Source organism: Strix uralensis, chromosome 12 (genome assembly GCF_047716275.1).
Source record: "Strix uralensis isolate ZFMK-TIS-50842 chromosome 12, bStrUra1, whole genome shotgun sequence".
Taxonomy (NCBI): domain Eukaryota; kingdom Metazoa; phylum Chordata; class Aves; order Strigiformes; family Strigidae; genus Strix; species Strix uralensis.
Genome location: NC_133983.1, coordinates 13,462,838 through 13,486,141, shown reverse-complemented (window position 1 = coordinate 13,486,141; position 23,304 = coordinate 13,462,838). Strand labels below are relative to the sequence as shown.

At 44.7% G+C, this 23,304-nt stretch overlaps 1 protein-coding gene across 1 annotated transcript in view; it reads left to right on the top strand.

The window, feature by feature from the left end:
* Window positions 1-20,903, top strand: part of SLC7A10 (solute carrier family 7 member 10) — a 44,823-nt gene extending 23,920 nt beyond the window's left edge. Inside the window, 10 exon segments of the mRNA XM_074881769.1 lie at window positions 3,424-3,628; window positions 10,295-10,446; window positions 11,236-11,361; window positions 12,317-12,470; window positions 14,141-14,264; window positions 14,360-14,463; window positions 15,587-15,683; window positions 18,858-19,007; window positions 19,363-19,540; window positions 20,551-20,903. Coding sequence (XP_074737870.1) covers window positions 3,424-3,628; window positions 10,295-10,446; window positions 11,236-11,361; window positions 12,317-12,470; window positions 14,141-14,264; window positions 14,360-14,463; window positions 15,587-15,683; window positions 18,858-19,007; window positions 19,363-19,540; window positions 20,551-20,678 — 1,418 coding nt within the window. The 3' untranslated portion in view covers window positions 20,679-20,903.
* The last annotated feature ends 2,401 nt before the right edge of the window (window positions 20,904-23,304 follow it).

Sequence of the window (23,304 nt, the reverse complement as noted above, 5' to 3'; positions counted from 1 at the left end):
AGCTATGACCAAAAAGCCCCATAAATTTTATCAGATATTATGTATGCTTTAGCCATACATTAACTCCTCGTCTATCTTCTTGAAAGATTTCACCACTCCACTCCAGCTGTGTAGCTTCCCAGTAGGGAAGACCCAGAACAAATCTATTAGTGCTATGAATAATACTATGCGACTCGTCCACATCAAAACCCATTCCTTCAGCGCAAGCTGCTGTGATTAATGCTGTAGCAGGGCTTAGGGCTCCCTGTGCTAGTTCAGCTAAGGGATAGCTATTTTACTGTTATTCTAGTGTGATCCAGTTTTGATAACATCTACATGCCTCATCTGATTATTTTTTTTTTTAATGCATAGAAAGTGCCTTTGGTTCTGGTGGCTGTCCGTCCCAGCTGCACTCGGCAGTCGCAGGTGGGAGACATCTTGGTCTTTCCCAGGGACTTCCTCCATGGCTAAAGATCTCAACACTATCAAGATTTTCCTGAGCTGTACCCTTGACCTCCTCCATCACCATTTAAGCCATTTATTTCTGGCTTAACCTTATCTGTGCATCACAAACATTAAAAAAAGTAGCCCATGAACACAAAAAATGTATTCCTTACACATATTGTCTGTATATTTGCAGACTTATCTTCTCTTGTTCAGCTCCTCTCCAGAGTAAACCCACATCCCTTACATTCTATTTTACAGTCTCTGGACTGGGAGCCGCTGAGTCCAACCTGGCCACAGGCTCCAGAAGGGAAGGAGAGAAGAGCATGGGTGGACAGGGCTGGCTGTTCCCTTTCCCTCATAAATCTCCCTGCTCCCACCCGTCTTACACCCTCCCGTTTCTCCATATGTGAGCCATGCGGTGAAGGGGCATCCCTGCACCCAGGGCTTCTCTTTGGAGGGAGGGAATTTGCGTGGCTGTCCCCCATGCCAAAAGGAGCATTTAAAATAGCCTCCAAGTCGACCTGTAATCGGTTTCCTTGCACATACAACTCCTTCCTGAATACAAACCCGCCCCTCATAGCATTTTGCCACTTTTTAAGTGGGACCCATTGAGACAGCCCCAGCCTTCACACAGCACTGCACCCATCTGCGGAGGATAGTGTCAGACATAGCAGGAGGGTCCCCCGTGTCACTGGTACAGAGGCATCCTGTGGCTCATGCTCCAGAAAGTGTCCTATGTGGGAGAGCGCTGAAGAGCTGCTTAAGCACTGGTTGCAGAGCCAGACCAGATAGCTACAGAAGTCACTCACTGAGCCCTTTAACAATACACTAGCAAATCTTTTTTCTTTTTATGAGGCTTTCAGGGACGATACAAGATTTACTAACATTGCTTTAAAGGCATTATCAAAATTTTGGTGCTATTCAGTGTATTTCCTAAAATGGTAGTTGTGGCTCTCAACTTTCATCTAAAAAGAAAATCACTCCAGCCTGCCTGTGCCTGTGGAAGGACTCCTACACAGGGGAGCATGGCCAGCCACAAAGCTTTCAAATTAAAATGAAAAGTTGAAAAAAATGTTTTTTCAATGTCATGCCTTTTAAAACCGATTTTACAACGCGGGGGGGGGGGGGGCGGGGGGGGGGCCGGGCCTGCATCAGTTTTTTTAATCTGTACCAATATTTCCTTACTGCTGTGCTTGGATAATCTTACTTGAAGCTGCCACACCACAGACTCTGCACTTTGCAATGTGGCTCAGTTGTAATATTGAAAAGCCAGGTTTTACAACTGACAGCCCTCATATCCGGCAGTGCCCTTTCACAAGCTGACATGCCAGCAAACAGGAAAGGCCCAGCACACGTCCCACCACCCCATCCCAAAAATGTGTCTTTATTGCATTACATATTATTGTATTTAGCCAGAGTCTCTGGTTTGCCATTGCAGTGCTATACCAACACTTTAATACTCAGGGAATGGCTTCACCCGTGGCAAGACCCTCATGCCACAAGCAGCCCATTGCTCCAAGAATCCCCAAACCATCTGGGAAATCCGGCAGGGATTTGGCACCCTCAGGGCTGTCCCCACAGCCTCTGGCCCTTCCACTCTTGCTGGGAAGTGACCACCTGCTTATCAGTTGCTGGAGTTGTCTATTTTGTAATTTAATTTCATTTCAAACCACAGATAGAGTATCTGCTTCAACACACATACTGCAAACACACAGCTACACATGAGCACAACCAGGACAGACCGGCAGGATGAGCCACACTTCCAGAAGCTGTTTTAAGAAATGCGAGGACAGAATTGAAGCCAAATGCAGCAAAATTTGGCATAACTGGATGCATTTAGGGAGCTTACTATACATGGCAAGCTAAAAAGCATTTATAAAGCAGAGAGGGGGAAGAAAGCTTAGATCTGATGACACACAGGTTCAAATGCTGTGGAGAAGCTGGTTTAAATGACAATACCTCATTAATGACCAGTAACCAATATTTTATTTTTGTAACTGCACTGATAAGAAATGTTTATAAAGTCAACTTTGTAAGTGAAGATTTTAATACCAACTCATAGAAGAAGAAAGCCCTCAGCAGAGTCCTACAACAGGAGGGTCTTCTCATCCTTTTGGGAAAAGTGCTATTTAGATAATGCTCAAAAAATCCCAAGCCTGACAAAAAACCTCTCCTTTGAGACCCTGAGCAGCTGCAAAGCACACCTTGCAGATTGGTTCCCATTGGCCTGGGAGGACAACCATACCCTGGTCCCACGTGAACAAAGAGCATCTGTGATACCCAGCATTCCCTTTCTACACCCAGCACTGCCTCAGCTCACACACTAATCAAACAAAATTAATAGGACAAAATTCACATTGTCCAATATTTCCGTTACCTCACAATATCCCTTTAAAAATCTATGGGTGATGACTAAGCAGCACAGTTATTGCAAATATAAAATGTTAATAGATTTCTAGTATTTCAGACTTTCAGATTACTTTTTCAAGCACAATCTTAAATCTGTCCTGGTGACAAGAGCACCTCTTGGCCCCTACATTATAGATAATACTACATAATTTTTTTTGACCTATCAGCTGCCCTGAAGATGAGCCTTAATTTGTTCAGATTCATCTCAGGAGGAAACGAAAATCTTCATTACAAACACTTCCAACTCTTTTCGATAAAATACTTGGGCATGGCAGGTAACAGCAGACAGTTGTGCAAGCTGTGTGAGTTTGTGCCACAAAACCGCTATTTGCAGACACAGATGCTCACGCGAGTCTTACCAGGCCTCAGCAGAGCTGAGCACATGCTTACCATCCTTGATTGCTGATAAATGGCAATGCTTTCCCCAGAGCGTAATTGGATGAAATACAATCATACAAAATCTGGAAGGGGCATGGGGTATCTTGTTTGGTTGGATGGGGGCTGTGGGTTTGTTTGTCTTTTTTTTAAATAAGAAAAATGAATTTCTCGCTTTCTTTTACCTCACTGAAAACCTTTTGTCCTTTCCAGGTAATATCATTGGTTCTGGGATCTTTATTTCGCCAAAAGGAGTTTTGGAGCACACCGGCTCGGTGGGACTCGCTCTCATTATTTGGGTGCTTGGCGGCGGGGTGGCTGCCCTTGGCTCACTATGTTACGCTGAACTGGGAGTCACTATCCCCAAATCGGGAGGGGATTATTCCTACGTCACAGAGATTTTTGGTGGGTTAGCTGGGTAAGTACCCTATATCTATAAAGTAATTTGAAAACATGTTTATATTAAGTATTTTGTGTGGAAAAGACGTCTGACAGGGAACTTTTGTCAATAAAATGCTTTTGCAAAATCTTTCTTTCTGTTCTCATTAGAAATACCAAATCACTGCTACACAGAGCTCCCAGTGCTGCCTTCCAAGGGAATGCGACGGTCGCTTTCCCTTCCCTCTCTCACTCAATATAAGTCTGTGACAGGAAAGAACGATGCTGTAAATGATGCTGTGTCCAACTGACATTCCTGTGTGCCAGCCATGAGCGATCAGTACCTCGTATTGAGGAGCTTCATGCACCAGGGAAGCCAGGCTGGAGCTACTGGCCATAAACCAAAGCTGCTTGCAGCGCTGCTTAACTTACTGCAACGGTACAAAATAACAAGTATTGTAAATACAAAGAGAGGGGAAACTCAGGGAATTATTTCTCTTTGAAAATACCACTAACAGAGTAGCATGGCTAAGGGAGGAAGGGACAAGTGAGAAGAGGTCATCATTTATATTTGACTGTATATTTTTTTTGTGTATTCAACAAGAAAAAGTAAACCATCAGCCTGTACTCACAGCTCACTAAAGAAGCACTGAAACTTTCTGGCCAACTTGCTCATTTGTGAGTAAAGAGGCCAAGCCACGTGTTGGTGTTTTATTTGGAAAAATAAGCACCATAACTGCAAACTAGAGAAAGAAGAAGGAAAAAAAGAAAAACATATTCTTTCTCATTTGAGATGGAAAACAATCTCGTAACAGTTGAGCTGGCTGCTGAGCTAGAGTAAATCAGCAGAGGTGTAAAGAGGGCAGGCTGTCACCCTGTCCCATGGGCTGTCCCCCTGCTCATGCCTGCCTCAGCTGAGTACTGCCTGGGCACAGCCAGCATCTGAAAACATGCTAGGTGACAAGGTAGTTTTCTGATGCTTGTCAGACTTAAGCCATTCTCATGAAAGTCCATGTTTCTTCAGTCAGAGGAATTGCTCCTCTGAACACTGTCCCACTTTGCATAGAAAGCTACACTGGCACCGCAGCACAGATTGAGGTAACACAACGTCGGCTTGGTTAACCAAAATCTCAACTCATCTTCACTGAGGTCTGTTCTCTCATGGGGGGCAGGAGCTGCATGGCAAAGCCCCTGCTCCCCTGGGACACTAGAGCAGGCAGTCAGCAGCTTCCTCCATCACCTGTTCCCAGGAATGGGGTCTGCAAGCAAGGACCGTGAAAATGAAAGAGCGTAAAACTGCACAAGTGGTCACAAGTGCTATCCCTGGAATATCACTGTGAGGGAAGCCAGAAACCACCAGAGTTTCACAAAACTGAAATAACTATGCTTTGTAGGTGAGAGAAAGAAAGTAATTAGAAATCAGGTACAACTAAACCTGGCTTTACTTGTTCCTCAGCTCACTATGTGCCATGTTCAGAGAATTTGCATGGTACCAGAAAGCACCACACACCCGTTGATTGGTCACTACCCAGCATTTACCTGGGGACAGAGCAATGCTCTCAGTTCCCAAAGCAGGGAGCTCTCTGCTGTGGCAGCAGCTCGCTCAGTGTCCAGGCTTGTGATGCACAAGCAGTATCAAAAAGCACAACCTTGTCGCATGAAGGGAAGCAGTGCTTCCGTTCTTGCTTTGCAAAGAGACTTTACCTTTTCTCCCAAAAAAATAAACAGTTTCGTAAGTGTGACAAAGGGTTGCCTTAGGCAAGAAGCCTCCAGGTAGGTTTTGGTGTAAAAAGGGGTGGGGGTTCAGTCATATTTTCCAGTAAAGCTGAGCTGGAATTTGCACCCTGCTGCACTTTGCTGAGCCACCACCTAAAGCCTCCAGCTTTGGGGATACTCACAAGCACCTTCAGTTTTCCACTTTGGGAGTGCCCATTCACCCCGGCACTTGCACATAGTGCTCTGAGCTGAAAGGAGCCCTTCGGGAGCCTCCCCTGAGGGAAAAAACACTGCTTCTCCAAAAGTTCAATTTTCTCTTCTGATTTAATCATTCTGCAGCAAGGAACATCATATTCAGCACACAGAGCTTTACTGCATCTGCCAAAGGATTTTCCCAGTGGTAAATCTGGATGGTTTCGTCTATTCACATGAAGATGTTTATTATAGGAGCACGTGCCATACCCACCCAGACCAAAACATTTCTTCTTCTTCACTTCTGTTGTCTTGTCTCTGCCCCCCCAAATCTTCCCTGTTTATTATGTTTTCCTGCACAGGTATAAGGAACAAAGAAGTACTATTTGATCGTTAACAGCCACTGGAGTACTACATGCCCCAGCTGCTGTGCCTGGCAGTATTGATAGTTGGTTGCATCAATTAAAAAAAAAAAAATGTAACACTGCTAGGTGTGATGCAAGAAGGTGAATGGAATAAGAGAGAGAGAGGCAAGACAGGGCCATCTCCTGAGTGGGCAGAATCTCTGGCTGCAGACCAGCAGCCCTGCTCCAAGTCTGAGTACAGCTAAAGGACAGTGCATGAGATGCTGCTGAAAGCAGCGGTGATGGTAAAACTCAGCTGGAGATGACCCTGCAGAAGGGACACTTCCTGGCAGCTCCAGCCAGGGGAGAAAGAAGAGGCGAGGGAGGGCTTCTGTTGCGCTGGGCTCTGGTTTGGTACCACAGAGCAGACTTCCCACTTTCATCTTCATCTAGAAATGATCTTAGTTTTAAATAACATTTGTGTATGAGCGCACTAACTGCAGGGAATGTGTTGCATCCCGTGCTGCTGGAGCCACCTGAGCACAGCTCATCCTATATGGGCTTGTATGTCTGTACAAGTCATAAAAAGAACATTACCAAAAATAGTAAATAATAGGCTTAATATGTATTCTTGCAGAAGACAATGAATAAATTCAGCTTCGTGAAAAACCCACTAGTGTGTTTCTGATAAATACAGCTTCTTCTGAGTACTTAGCAATAATGTTGCAACTAACACAGGTGCTCTACCAGCAGCTGATGACCGGACATACATCCTTACTAAAAATCAATAGTACTGAAATCAGCAGAGAGCTCTTCGCCAAAGCTTTGATAAGTATCACTCCAAACTGCAAGTAAAACATGCTTCAAATATACTTCTATGCTTCTTTGTTGTTGCTGCAAAAATCTAAAGTTTCCAAAGGCAATAATTCTTCCAGCAATGTAGGATAATATTAATAATATTCAAACTAGCTCCAACTTTCTTAAACCAGGTTCAGCTTACAGATAAGGTGATCTGTACTACAGCATCTACTGCTGTTTTCTTTTGTTAATGACACACAAGTAGGGTACACTCTAATTTTCTAGTTTCACAGGCTGCTTTGACTCCATGATATTTTATATCTAACATGAGATCCTCTTGGAGTACAGGCACATCCCAAATAAATGTTTGAGAACCAATTTCACCAAGTCCACTAGACTATTAGAGACCCAGATCAAACCATGCTGTTCATTTTTTTCCACAGGTGAGGAAACTAGTATGCAAAGATATCTGCAAAAAATATCAGTTTTGATCCAGGGATGACTGGCACTTTCACACGAATGCCACACACCTTCCCAAAAGCAACATGTCCCACCACAGGCTGTCACTTATTCCATGTTTCTAAAATGGAGGGGGGGGGAGAGGGGGGAGGAATCTAATTAGAGACATTACCTAATGCACATTGATGGGAAGATAGCTGTTAACTTCAATGGACTTTGGATCAGATTCAACAACAAAAACACATCAGAGGCCATCCAGCTAGTAGCTATTGACACTCGTTACACACAACCATGGTTTGCTCAGAATACAGGCAGGGAGGTTATTTTACCAGCCCTTTCACCATCAGCACATGCAAACGCCAATGCTCGGGGGAAAAAAAAAAAAAGAAAAAAAAAAAAAATCACAAGAGAAGCTATATCTTCCTTTTTCTCTACATTCAGCTGTCTTGAGCCTGTTTCTAAAGGTCTGATCACTTCTTAGTCAGCAAAGAGAGAAGTTCTTGTAGTGCTGTAAATTAATGAGTAACTGTGAAAATCTATCAGATAGATATCAGATATCAGCTCCTGACACCCCCAGTGCCACAACTCATCCCTCAGGGCAGTAATTCCCCCACTTTTCATTTGAAGAGGCTGGCAAAGTATCTCCAGGTGTACCACAATGACATCTTCCTGCTTCCAGCTGGACTTTGGGCTCCCAGCGCTGGTTATGTTTCCTCCACATGACTGCCCAGGGCAGAAAGTGCACCTCCAGCCCTTTGGCTTGCACCTCAATTTGTCAAATTGTGTGCAGTGTGCTAGCAAGGACATCTGAAACTCAGTTATGTCTGCAGGAAATTTCAGCCCTGTGTCACTTAAAGTAATTACGGCTGATCTGGAACAGTCGTTCTTTGCTAAGAAAATTGTACTCTTAAGTCTTCCTACACAACAGATGATAAAAAGGTGGTGCTTTAAAAGCAAAAACTTCCTAGAAGATTCAGAGTGTTGGGTAATCATATTGGGCTTAACTCCTGCCTGCCAGCCACAGCAAACACCACCCCCCCACAAGAAATTTAACTGGAGAACAGCCATCCCCAGCTGGCTGGGCCTCCTGAACCTGCCCCTGGCAGCCTCTGACAGCACTGTCTGAGCAAAGCAAGTGCTCAGCAGTGCCGCCCCAGCCCCAACAGCTGGATGTTCAGGACATTAACATGATCTGAGTGACGAGTGTGGATATCTTTCTCAGAACCAGGCTTTGGTTAAAACTTGCTGGGAAGAACAAGATAAAAGTGGGCCTACATCTTAGGCAAGCTTCCTTCTTATTTTAATGCCATCACTCGTTTGAGCTTCCCTTTTGACAGTACAACTTTGCCACCCTCTGCTAAAATTCTGCATTTACTTTCATTTCTGTTATCAGTCCTGCGTGTATTTCAATTCAGCATGAAACAAATTGACTGTCAAAAATCTATTGAATTATTCACATTCCCATTAAACCGTATTCTACCCACTATCAACTGTAATGCACTCTGTATTACAACATAGAATCAAGGGCCAATTTTGTTTGAAATACTGTTTTCAGAGTCATTCTCCCCACTGAATGGTTGTAGCTGCAAACAGTTCTTGGCCTACATAAATTGTGTGGGCTAATATAAACGTGATTGATAGGGAAGAGCTGGTGGTCTCTGCCCACCAAACCCCATGGCCCCACGGGTGTGGTTCTACCTGAGCCCAGACAGTGCTGTCAGGCACACACAGCTGGGGCTCGTGCAGGGGCAAGGAGGGCTGAACTTGACCTTGCTCAGCACTGCCAGCATCCTAAACCTATCAGCAAATTATTACTGCAGTCTTTTTATTCTTCAGTAGGGACCAGCTGTGTTAACCCACCCAGCAAGCAGGGTCTGCAGAGCTACCCCAAACTGGGTACACCACCCACAGCACCAAATAGCACAAAGCAGTTACTGGACAAAACTGCTCTGAACCATGATGAAAGACATTAGAAATTAAAAAAAAAAAAAAAATTAAAAAAATCACACAACAAAACTGAGAAAGGAAAAAACACCTGAGTTTTAAAAACAATAGTGCTATTTGGGACAGTAACCAGCTCTTACATCATACCAGTTTACCAAATAAACTCTCTGGTAGTTAATAAGAAAAAGGAAGCATCAGATCACCCCATACTTCTCAGAAACAACAAGGCAAGGTAAAGGATGTGACTGAAAGACACTCACCACCTCAGCCCAAGGAGCAAACAGCACACACTCCTTCCTTCCCTCCCTCCGGGTAAATGGCAGCAGGAGGGACTCCCCCAGCTGTGCCAGATTGAAGGGCTGGCAACAGGCAGCATGCTGGGAGGGAGCAGCCTTTAAAAGAGCAACCCATTTAATCTAGAAATTATAGTGTCTTATTTGAAAACATCATTTCCAATCCTCCTTTGTGCTGGGCATCCCTGCATATTACATTTGTGCATGTATATGAATGAATTAATGTGTATATATCTGTGTGTGTATATACATGGCAAGAAGGATTTCACTTGCATGCAATGACTATGTCTTACTACAGAAATAATAATACTTCAAATATTTTAAAATACTAACCAGATCCACTGCTGCTTCTATAAGATAAGTTTTTTTTTCCTTTTCCCAGAGTGAGAAACCAAAATATCTCACACTTCATATTTGCAAGGGTACTTCAGCTGCAGCTGAGGCAGACAACCAGCCCGGGTGAACCCCAGCTGAGTGATTGCAGGCTACTGCAGCACTAAACTGCCCTTGCCCAGGTCATGGAGCCAACCCAAATGGTGACAAGAAACCCCCCAATAACCAGCAGGGAGCAGGTAGCAGCCCCAAGTGTGCAGCTGGCCCACAGCTGGGAGCTCTGCTGAAACCCTTCAGTGTAGGGACTGCTGTCTGCTGCAGAGATGCTTTCACTTTGACATACAGAGCTAAATCAAAGCATGCCCACTGGGCATAATCCTCACTCTTCTGTATGTCCCTAAACTGTGCTTTGCTTAAAAATGTTTAATTTAAAATCCAGATTGCACCAGGAACGTCGGAAAAGGTATGAGGAGAGGCACAAGTAGGTAACTATTAGGTGTGACCGGCATGAAGGTGCTCAGTCCTGATGCCTCGGGAGCCATCCTGAAGCACTGCACAGTGTGCATGTGTTACCTCCTCCAGCACATTCCCAGCGCTGCTTTCTTGTGCTTTTTCTTGTCTTTTCAGGTTTCTGCTGCTGTGGAGTGCGGTGCTTATCATGTACCCGACCAGTCTGGCTGTCATTGCGCTGACATTCTCAAACTATGTCCTGCAGCCCGTCTTCCCTAACTGTATCCCCCCCTATAATGCCTCCAGGATCCTCTCCATGGTGTGTTTACGTGAGTATTTGCTTCTCGCGCACACACAAAGCTTGCCTCGGTTTTACATGGGACCACTCAAGGGGTCGCTCCAGCCAGGCTAGGGTCATGGCCACAACCCAAAAGGCAAGCAGAGAGGTCCCAGGACAGGCCCTGTGACAGGTGCAGGATATTCAGTCCCTTCCCACTTGCCCACAGCAAGCACAGTGGGCGGGAGCAGGGCACATTGATGCCCAAATCCCTGCGAGTCCCGGGGAGAGTGGCAGCAAGTGAGTTTGTGGGATGGGGCAGTGCTGTGCTCCTTGCAGAGCCATGGGCACCTGGCACAGGTTATCCACCAGCACAGATTACTCACCAGCACGGGTTACCCACTGACACATGTTACCCACCACCATTTGAGCCCCTCCTAGTCTTCTTTTACATTCACAAATGCGAGCTTGTAGGAAGCACAGCATGCCAACAGCTCTGCATTAATTACTTACAGAGCCGGCAAAAGCAAAACAGAGCTCCAGGGCCTGAAGACATTCACCATTTCTGTGAGGAGGCAGCGATCCCTGCACATTGAGCACTACTCAGGCACAGTTACTAGAGTTAAGGGGAGCCCTGACCAGCAGTGCCTGAGGGGGGAAGGCTGCTGGCTGCCAGGGATGTCCCTGCAGCCGGGAGTCAACGCTCCTCCTCACCCTCACTCCCAGCCACACTAGAGCTCCCCACAGAAATGTACGTCAGTCTGTGTTTTCCAATGCTTTGACTGTGTGTTCTTAAATAAACATAATTTCATTTCACTGAATTCAGTCTTTCGCTCTCCAGTCCTCCTGACCTGGGTGAACAGCTCCAGCGTTCGATGGGCAACACGCATTCAGGATATATTTACAGCAGGAAAACTCTTAGCCCTGGCCCTTATCATTATTGTGGGCTTCATACAGATCTTTAAAGGTACTCTGTGAGACAGCTCTAACTCGGGTATGGTACTGTTGATAGATTTGATTTTTCCCACTTACTGCACTGTTTCCTCCTTACAAACCAGCCCGAAGTAGTGCTGGGTTTAGCCAAGCTGTGGGGCTGTATATTCACACAGCTGTGGAAAGGAAGGCATAACAGAGAAATCAGCTATCTCCCCTTAAACAAGTCCCTTTCAGGCCCGCCTTGTCGGTTTTGATAGAATAAAGGAGAGCAGCTGAGGATGTTTTGAAATAGTTACTGCAATTTTTTAATCTGTTGTATGTTCCTTAAATTTGAAGTGCTCTGGGTGTAAAATGAATAAGCAATGGCTTGCCCTGGGCACTAGTCCAGTTTCCCACAAAAAGTCACTTATAAGATTAAAAATAAGTCTCACTGATTCACCAACTTAATGGAAAACAGAAAACACAAAAGACTCACAATGTTTTTATCCTGTATATGATGAGTCATATAAAGGAAGATGAAATACGAAATTTACAGAGAGCAGAAAACTTTTTTTCTCAGTGGTAATAGTCCCACAATCTTGACAAATCTTCCATCCCCATAGACAATTTATTTTTCAGTATTTGTACTAAACACCACCAAACTCTTGTAAAAGAAAACTGCATAAAGCACAGGTAGGAATTTACCCCGACAAGGGCCATCTCTCAGACAGTGCAGGTTGGCAAAAGGTCCCCCGAGTGGCAGCGGTGACACCAGTGCTGCGGCACAGATGGCAGTGAGGGCTGCCGGTGCCTACAGCCTGAGCTGCCTCCCCAGGACGTCGCCCCACAGAAAGCACTGCAAGTGCAATGCCAGCCCATGGTGACATGAAGAACTTGAAGTCCCAAATCCAATAAGGAATAAGGAATAAAAAGCAAAAGTTTACCTATTTTCTGGTGTCTCTGGTAGGTAGAGGTGGCTTAACCTCTTGCTTGCGCTCTCTGTGCAGGAAACTACGAAGAGCTGACACCAAGCAAAGCATTCAATTTTTGGATGACTCCATCCGTGGGGCATTTAGCATTAGCTTTTCTTCAAGGGTCATTTGCGTTCAGTGGCTGGAACTTCTTGAACTATGTAACAGAAGAACTGGTTGATCCCCGCAGGCAAGTATCCATTTCCACGTCATCCACATTTTCCTGAAGTGCTGAAACATTGGAGCCATCTGGTAATATTATCCGTTTAATAAGCTGCAGCGATGTCCTTCCATGTCTATGGGACTGGTCTTTCTAAAGGAGAGAGAGGTTTTTTGTTTAGAATGGATAGCAGGCAAGTTAAAGAAACACTGAAATTAAAAATATATTGCACAAGGCATTAACAAGGCTGGCAAACCAGCCTATAGACAAAGCAGTATCTTTATGGCACTATTCAATCATACAGTGCTTCTATAGCAGAAAATTAACCATTGATGAAATACCACACAATTATCTATAGGGAGAATCACTTCTGTTAGAAAAATGTTGAATTATTCTGGAAGTCACTTTGCCTTTCCACCCAAAGGGGATCTTCCACAGACACCTGAAAGAGAAGTTTAGAAAGTCGTTGCGCGGTGAAGGCAGCGCTCCCTGCCCCACTGTGGCTGCGAGCACCTGCCTGCTGGGGCAACTGACATCAGGTTGCTGCTGGTCCTGGCTATGGGAAGGGGCTTGGAAATTATTTATCACAAGCAGGCTGGGAAAGCTGGAGGGAAAGTGAATTTTAGTTTAGTAAAGCAAAGCTCAAATGTTTCAACATTTCTGAGTTGATGAAGTGGAATGACAAATGCCAAGAGCAGCTCTCGGAGCAATAGTTATTTCTGGGCATCCAATGCACATAGCAATTAAACAAGGAGAAATTTAAGCTATTACACAGCCTAGATGGGAATGAATTAAAGCTGCAGCCTTACAAGCGGCTCTGCACACACATTCACACTAGTGAGTAGCAAAGTGCATGTCCAGTGATCTTGGCAGGAATAAAGTGTGGTAATATGTTCCCTCAATAAAACATCAACATTTTAATGGACTGCCACAATTTCAAAGCTGAATAATGAAAAGTTATGACTTAAATAAGGCAAATATGGCCTTAGTTGAGAAATAAAGAGAAAAAGGAGTGAATGGCCTTTTTCCCTATTATTTTTACAGCCTCTGAGGGGAAACTAAACTATAAAAAAATACTTGGATAATGAAAAACACTTCCCATTTTTACTAAATCTGTTCAAAATCGCAAAGGTTAAATACGTTTTTTAAAAACTTTTTCCAAATCTGACACACAAAGAAAAATGCATTATTGTGTTGTATACAGAATGGTTCAGGTGTCCACCTCTAAGGATCAGGGGTCAAGTACATCTGTACTACTCTAAGTTGCCACAGTGTTGTATGACCAGACGACCAGACCAGGTTTATGGTATGGGATGGGCCAAGGCAGTCACCTGGACAACAGTATCCCGTTCCTTCAGAGCAGATGAAAGTAAAGCAAAACAAGCATTTTATTCCACCACCAGGCTTTTGAGAAATGACTATTTCATTTTTCAGCAACACACTGCCTCAGTCCCAAACAACAGCCCAAAGGGAGCACATGATACTTTTGCCCTGGGGAGCTCCCCTGCAGACATGGCATTTCATAGCACTGTTAGCCTTCTCCAACCTGCAGTGGGTCAAAGAGCTGACGTGGCTCCCCTCTAGAGAAACAGCCAATGAACCCACCCAGCTGGGTGACCTCTGCCAGGCCGTACACGGTTGTCGTGGTCTTGCTGTGCATGACTGTAATTTCTTATCTACCCTCCTAATTCTTTTATTAGGAACCTACCTCGTGCCATATTCATATCCATCCCATTGGTGACATTTGTGTATACGTTCACCAACATTGCATATTTCACTGCCATGTCACCCCAAGAGCTCTTGTCCTCCAACGCTGTGGCGGTAGTAAGTAAACCATTCCCTGGATGTCTAAAATACACTTTGATTTTGGTTCTGTGCTTTGCAGTTTATTTCAGTTTCTCTGCCTTCTGTTGCTTTAGACATTTGGTGAAAAGTTACTGGGCTATTTTTCCTGGGTTATGCCAGTCTCAGTGGCCCTATCTACATTTGGAGGAATAAATGGATACCTTTTTACCTCATCAAGGTTAGATGGAGTACAATTTTATGAACATTATCTCATTTGGGGAGGGGCTGTTTTAACTTCATTTGCTAAAGAAATGCTAGCTAGACATTTTGGCTGTTGTAGAGCATGAGGTCGTCATTGGGCATATTGGATACATTCAGTTATGAATTACTCTGTTTTGAATCAGCAAACGTAATATTGAATCGTGGAATCTCTTGCAAAATAATCCTTATGAGCTACTGAAAGTGTCTGCAGATGTGGAATAACTCACAGTAAGAGCCAAACGGCTTTAGCATGGAACCAAAGTCATTTTATCAGTAAAGTTCCAGTAGCTACAAGCTAAATTGTGCTTTGCTCAACAAGGAGTTTTAGGGCCTGGTGCTGTTCCCAGTTACAGACATTTTCATTCTCATGCTGGAAAACCTCCTTTCAGGCAAGATGCTTTGCATGCACACTGCTGATAGTGAGGACAGAATCTGTAAAGTCTATTATATTGTAGTCTATAAAGTCTATTTATATTAATTGACCTCTCTGAACTTAATTAAAAAGTTATAATTTTTTTTTTTTTTGAGGAAATGACTCAAGTCTTAAGTACCTTGGGAAATTTATTTATCTCAGCACTTTCATGAGTATAATGAGATGCAACAAATCTGAGTGCATATGTAATAGGTTATGCACTTAAAAGTGAAATCTTAAGGCATGTTAAACCTTATCCAAAATCCTTTTGACACTGGAATTATCTATGAGGGTTTTTATGCCTTGGCTGTGTATGGCTGATCACCACACAACCTTCCAGTATTCATCCCACCCTGGGCCAGGAGGCAACGCTGGCCAGCAGACAGGGACTGGACGGATTGTGGTCCTCCTTCTCAGAGGTAATTCAGCACCTCTGAGCAGGTCATTTCACAGATGACATTAGCCATTAAAGGCCTTGTGTACTGAAGGGCCTTGTTTAAATAACTTATGCCAGGTTATGCAGGCAGTCTCTAGTCATCTCCCTAGTCACAGCCCAGCAGCCGCAGGGCGCAGCTCCCTTCCACAGCAAGACCAATGCGGTCAGTTGAGATTAGAGACATTAAACAGCTAGATATTGAAGAGGCTGTTGTACACCCAGTGGATTTAGCATTACTATTCTTATTTCCAGGTTATGTTTCTCCGGTGCCCGAGAAGGCCACTTGCCGAGTTTGCTTGCCATGATCCACGTCAAGCACTGCACACCCATCCCTGCCCTGCTTGTCTGCGTAAGTTTGACCAACCCTGCCCTGTCACCCTGTAATCTGCTTTTAGAAATACTGTATCATGGAGAGGATAGCTGGAAAAATCCTTGAGAGGCCATTTCACCCCAGAGGAGGAGAAGCGAGTCGGCCTGGAGTGCTGCTGGAGGGTGCTGGCTGAGCAGCTCTGACAGACTCAGAGAGGAGTCTCAGAAATATTTCAGCCTCAGAAATGATCCCTCCTACTGCCAACTACCCTTGACACCTGGAGGGTTTCCCTCCAGGTGTAACGTGAGCTGCAATTAAAGCCAATTACCACTTGTCCTACCCGCAGCAGAGATAGAGACTGGCTTTTGAAACAGAGATGCTTCATTTAAGAAAAGATGACTCTTTTGACCAATTTTGCCTGCTATCCACAAACATATGGAAATCCCCATGGTCACTGCTAATCACACTCGGGCAGGGCTGGTTTAGATCCTGCCACCAAAGCCAGAGACATGGTAGGTCTCATGGAGAGGACAAAGTGCTCCTGAAGTTACTTACTCTCAACGAGCAAGACGTCTTATGAGGGATGATTGGGCAGTGCTCTGAGGACCAGTATTGCTTTTTTGTGGGCCAAAAAATTAAGTAGGGACAATGATTACAGCAGCCCTGAATAACACATCTGTTGAATGGTATGTCAAGCAGACAAGAGGTCACCTGCAAAGATCAGAAACCAACGGGCCAAGTGTTGGGAAGGTTTGGGGCTGGTCATGTTTCTGGTGTGCTCCTGCAAGAAGATTTCTCTCACTTCTTATATACATAAATTTCCACGATAGTAATGACTTACAGAAGTTACTATTTGAAACAAAGAGCTTCATACACTTTTACCAATAGTGAAGCTAGAATATGTAATGGGTTTTACTGTAGCACAGAAGACATTAAAGAGGAAAATGAATCATGATGCTGCCTCCCCGGCTGCATGGCCCAAGCAAGGGAATTCCCTAAAGGGCATTTGCTTGAAATCCCAGCTGCATCAACTGCTGCCAACTGCAGATTTGCCACTGATATCAAAACAGCGAGGGTTTGACCCCAGATGCGCTAGGAAGGTGCACATTTATGCATCTCCTGGCTCTAACAGCAATTCTGGCACAATACACCCAGACCAAATTTCACCAAATAAGCCTCCTGCACATTCCACTTTTATGACAAAATATGTGTCTAGCTGAGGCTTTATGGCATTACCAGGGCTTAGTACTCCATCACAAATATCTCGTGTGTTGTCCATGCAGGGTTTCGGTGTAAATTGCCCACAGCCTGCCCTGCCCCAGGCAGCCAGAGAGCGCTGGCCCCACCATGGGCTCCCACCAGGCAGCTGCGCTCTGCTGGTGCCCATGAAGCAGAACTCCTTTGTCTGTAAAAATACATCAGCTGAAATAACACGCTGAGTTTCAGAGGCTGTTTTGTGTGAAACAGCCCCAACACAAGTGGGCTGCCTGAGCCAAGCTGTCCGACCTACCCATCAGGTGTATGCCAGCCCCCCGCTCTGCTCAAACCATTCCCCTTGAATCAGTGCAAATCACAGAACCAGCACTGCATATCAATTCATAATTTGAAGGTGTTTTAATGCAGCTTGGGGTATATCAAATGCTGCTAGGAAATATTAATTTCTTAACAAATAGAAATATAAAAATAATACAGTGTAGGCAGCTACAATAGCAAACTGGGTCAGACTTCAGGCAAACCTAATTAATACATCAGGTTGCTTTTTCTCTTCTAGTGAATCACACCTAGCACTTTGCATGGAGAAAGGTTTCTTTGTACATGGAGAAAGGCCTTTTTAACATCACCTCCAAGACCTGTATTTTTACTAATCCTTTCAAAAATCAAGGGGCCAAGCTAACTGTAAAATAAACAGACTGGGGTTTTTTTGCAAGACCCTGGGGAGTGGCTGGCTCTCCCTTCTGCCATGCAACTGTGGCCAGGCGATCGGGGGGAGCAGCACACCCCTCTGCAGCTTCGTACCACTCAGGGATCACGCCCACGCTGCGAGCAGATCTGACACATCAGTGTCACCTACGCACGAAATCTCATTGCTCCAAGCAGCGTCACTGAAAAACCCGTTAGTGGCAGGAGAGGGTCGTATGTGTGTACAACACTGTGTGTCTGTCAGAGGAAAGCAGGGAACACTGATATAAAACACTATCTTATTTTAAATCCATTTTGTGGTGAGACTGCTCAAGGTGTTGAAATCCCCCTGACAAGCCTGTGAGGCTTTGAACAGGGGAACGAAGGGATCAGAGGGTTATTTGATTGTGGTGGTGCTTAATTCCTGGTGCCGGTGGTGCAGAAGCCCTCCCTCCCAAAAGGACTTTGCTATTGAAAGAGCTAATTAAGAAAAAGGGACATAAGCAAAAAGAGAGCATGGAGTAACACAGACCAAAATGCTGAGCACTCACTGGAGAGATTTGGGTACTTCATTTCCCTCAGCCTCTGGTACATGGTGCAGGCAGGGGCTCAGCTCCTGGGGTACCCACATGCAGGGGTGTAGAACCTGAGAAACAACCCCTGGCCCCCAAGCCAGTTCTCCTGGCTTTACAGAGTTATGCATAAATACAGTACAAACAAGCAAGCGTAGACGTGGAAATTTCCACCATCTATCTGCCAGTTTCCAAACACAAGTAATGCTCAAAAGATTAATGATGCCGGTCATCTGCAGCATGAGCCGTGGGCCGGTGGGGGCAAAGGGCAAAGCTCTTATTCTTTATAATATACAGGGCACCTGCAACAATGTAGTGCACTGGCCACAACGTGTTAGTCTGCAAGAAATCCTTTCATTACAAGTCCTCACCACAGGGTTCAATAGCTTTTAAAACACACAGCAGAAATGGGTGGAGTGGGGCAATGGAGGGCTCTGCCATTCCTCCCAGCCCTGCCTGCCTGGCCACAGGCAGCAGAGCCACCTCTGCCAGCACCCTGGGGTATTTATAAACAGACCTGCTGGTCTCTGGCTTCAGCATGCCCCAAATAACCCTAAATCCCCATTCAGCCCCAGCGGCCCAGCTCAGGGCTAACGCAGCGAACCACAGGAGGCAGCAGGTGCCCAGTGGGGGCCATAAACAAATGTTTAACTGCTTTAATGGGTTTTTTGCTTGGTTTTGTCGGTTTTAAGCTACCTTTTCTAGTAATGACTCAAGTAAAGCTATGCTTCTCTCTTTGCAGTGTTTGGCCACTCTTATCATCATGCTTGTTGGAGACACATACACACTAATCAACTACGTGTCATTTATTAACTACCTCTGCTACGGAGTGACAATTATAGGTCTGATTGTGTTACGCTGGAAGAAACCCAAAATCTTCAGACCTATCAAGGTGACAATGTTAAAGCTAAATCTCTTGGTTACAATAGTGATGCAAAGGATGGGACGGGCACACCAAGCCATCCATTTTCCCATTTTGAAGAATGGTTTATTTTTTGACGTAGTGCTAATGTTTCAAGGTCCCAAACCACATCCCAAAGTGCCGTTAGTGTAAAAACGGGATACACAGGCAGACACCCCTTGTGACTTTACCGGGATGGGCAGAGAGGACAACAGTGGCAGAAGGAAGGGGGGCATTACCCACGGTGGGAGTCCTGAAGCTGCAGAACTGCCTGCAGCCCCCTGGCACCAGTCAGCTGCTGCTGTTGCTCTGCACAGTTGTGCTCTGCTCTGCTCTCTCCTGGTAGGTGAACCTCCTCGTCCCCATCACTTACCTGGCGTTTTGGGCATTTCTGCTGATCTTCAGCTTATACTCCGAGCCAGTCGTCTGTGGAGTTGGACTCATTATCATTTTAACTGGAGTGCCAGTGTTTTTCCTTGGAATCTACTGGAGAAATAAACCAAAGTGTGTAAATAGGCTAATAGGTAAGCCAACGCCGCGGTGCCTCACTGCACTCCTAGGGCTGCTGGCTGTGCTTGGGTCTGATGGGATCTGTCTAATCTCTGATACATCGGCACTAAAGCAACCAGGGAACTGCCCGTGTGAGCCTGACCACCACTCTTGGTCACAGGCAGCCCCTGGGTACAAAGTGGCCAGAGAGTGCTTGCCTTTAGGCAGCTGCTTTGCTCATTCCTGGGCACGTTTGCCAACGTTCGTGCCCCTATGCAACTCCCCATCCACTCAGCTTGCCCACAGCAGCCTGTCCCAGGGCAGATACACAGGAGTGCAACTTTAAGCACATGAAGGCTAAATGAGCTATCACAAAAGGAGGAAAAAATGGCCAAGAGCTTTGCCTCCCCCTTGCTCTGCTTCCCTCCCACTGTGCCACCAGCACATCCTGCTGCACAAGCCCCACACAGCATGATGAATTATTTCGTACTCAAAAGATAAGAAAGCTTTACATTATCACTCACATAAAATTAAAATTGCACATAGTCTTTCATGTTTTGGTTGTGTTTGGCTTTTAATTGGTTTGTTCCGAGGCGAGGACTTTCAGATGAGCACACTGACGCCCTTTGCTCTGACTGGAGGGTTTCCATGGCTGCGGCGGAGCCCCACTGCCAGCAGTTCCCCAAGACCAGCGGTCCCCACTGCTGCCACAGGGCCGACGCAGTGCCAGGAGGGCTGGCAGCTACCCCAGCCCAGCCCTGCCAGCCTGCCCTGCACAGTGCCGGGCAGCTCTGCCCGAGGCCGGGGAAGGGCTGTGGGTGGGCACTCCTAAAGCTGCCCCATCTCGGCCTGCCCCTGCTTCACAAATACTATTTTATTGCTGAGCTGGAGATGAAAAGGGCTGGAGGGGGCTGTGCAGCAGGCTCGGGCAGCCCCGGCTGTGAAGATGCACGTTTGTTTACACGTTGCATCGCCCCAGCATCGCGCTTTTGTTTAGAAGAGCTCGAGCATCCCCATTAACCACCCGCACGTTTGGTCTTCACAGAGTCCATGACGTGCTGGGGTCAGAAGCTGTGTTTTGTGGTCTACCCTCAGGGGGCAGTTGCCGAGGAGGAGCAGGCACCCTCGGCCCGCTCTCGACGACTGGCAAGCGAGACCACCGCGAGGAAATAACAACGTGGCCTGCGAGGCTGAAGTGGCTTCTTGTTTACATGTTGATTTTTGCAAAAAAGTTTTTCTGGAAAAAAAAAATGTTTTTAGAGCTCCAACAGTGAAGCCCATAAAATGAGCTACACCCTTTATGGCATCTGTAGCTTCTAGTTTTTCCCTAAAAAAAAAAAAAAAAAAAAAAAAAAAAAGAGAGAGAGCGAAAAAAAAGAAAATAAAATATAAAATAAGGTGCTGGTTGTTTTTTTTCTGGCAGCATAATAATTGCTCAGCAGGGGAAAGCAGCACAGATACAGCTCTGGAATACTGATTTTAGCAGCCATGAGGGTCCATCAGAGATGTACAAATTTAGGCATTTCAAAAGTAGGGCAGTTCCTGATGCAAAATCAATGGGGAGAAATTAAGAGAAAACAAGGAGACCTTGGGACACCTATTTCAGCAAGAAAATTCCTATTGATGTCCCTGGGTGGGGTGAATCCCCACGTAACACGAGGTGTCAGTTACAATCCAAAAGATCATCCCTCCACGTACCTGCAAGAGCACAGCGCGTCCGCCCGAGCAGCCAAGCACCAGCGCGGCCAGCCCCACCAGGGACAGGGTCATCCTGCTGAACACTAACCAGCCTGGGTGGACCTCAGAGCAAAAGGTACAAAACCAACAGTCTGCTGACTGTTCAGGTACCATTTGGTGACACAAAAAAAAAGAAGTGTACAGAAGTAGCGATAAAAATCTCAAGTATCTCAATTTTGAAGCATTTTTGCAAAGGCAGAGCTGGATTCCTGTATCCCTGATGGGATTCTGGAGCTCATTGCACCGCCCGGGAACTGCTGCACGAAGCTCAGCATGATCTGGGTGCCGACAGGGGAGGATGAGGATGTGGAGGGGTTTGCAGTGGGCTCAGCAGTGGGAACTCGAGGGAGACATGGCAACAAAGCCCAACGTTCCTCCTTTTTACTGAAGCATCAGGTGATGTCACATTGCTTCAAAGACAAATCCGTCATTTCCACTATGCTCAGCCAAGTTACAAGCCTAAATCATTCTCACATCAGATGCTCTTTAGAAGGTGTTTTGCATATTTTATTTGTGGCAAACATTAGAAAAAAATATCTAGTTCATGTATTTAATTAATATATAGAGGTTTGTTGCTGTAGCAATATGGCCACTTTCACACCAAAGAATCTTTTGAAAATGCAAAATACAAAAACAGCTCTGAGCAATATTTTGAATCACTACTATTCTTTTGCAACTTTTGAAAACAAAAACTATCACGTTCAGTAGCCTTGGTAACAGCCACGTGAATTTAATTTTAAAAGTATCTTTCTATGTGTTACAGGCCCTGGTATAAAAATTAAGATTCATTAATCTCTTAGTGTATCAAGTACCACACTCTACAAAATTTAAGAATAGACTCAAAATATGGAGCGAGCTCAAGGCACGTATCTTTCCAACACAATGCATTATTCAGAAGTATTTTTATTTTTAAATATCTATCCATCTCTCTCCAGACTTTCAGATCAGATGGTAGACACTAGAAAGAAACACAACTTACACTATTCTCTTTGTATAAAGCTGTTAATCATAAGATTATATATTTAGAGAAAGGTGTGGTTTTGTGTGTACATATGCACACTTGTAAAGAGATTCCACATTTTAAATAATGTTATGAATATATAAAGTTTGCTAATGAAAATCATATATATTCAGCTTGCCTTTTTTTTTTTTTAATTCACAGTACACCTCCCCTATTTATTCTGGCTAAGCAGTACTCAAGTACTTAATCCGTGTCAGAGGCTCTCATCGCTAAATCTCATTTTCCATAGTTCAAAATCCGCTTTCTGTGGTATAATTTCCAACAGATTAATTTTTTTCAATAACTTTATTATCTAGTGGGCAAACTAAATGTATTCTAGCACCAGCAATAATGATTGCTTTCAGAACTGCTAAGTTTTGGTGTGGTTTTATTTTTGTTTGTTTAAATAATTAAGGTATGGAAATCAGCCAGCACAGAAACTTTGCAGCTCTTGAGAAAACAAGTCTGTATGGTAATTAGAAAGGTAGTAGTAGTAGTAATAATAATAATAATAATAATAATAATAATGTGCTGTAACTGTTACCAAGGCTTTCCTTGGCTATTGTTTAAGGAAATCAAAAGCAAAATTAAAGGACCAATTGCCTCATAGGTGTTAACTGGGTTTGGCTCAAATTTTTCCTGATTATACTGCCATGCTTTAAAACAATCAGCATTTGGCCTTAAATCAGAAGGGTGAATTTAGAACAGGATGGTTTAGTAGAGCTCATCTTCAAATAACATACCAGTCCCCAAAAGGTGTTCCACAACGTCTCATTTCATTTTTAGGAACAGCTTTATCTGCGCTCCCAACATCACATATTTTTAAAGGACTTTGCAAAAGTTATATCCTAATGTGTACAATTTCTAACCATAGAAATCAAGGGACAGAACTAGAAAGAAATTCATATGCTAAATGAAATTTAGCAACATGCTCAACCCTGTCTAAGGGTGATTTTTCCAAAAGATGAAGCAACAGGCCCAAAGGAGACGTAATTGCTAGTATTTTAAAGCCCACTGAAAAAAAGAAAATCCCTGAGACAGCTGACACGACAAGCATTGTGA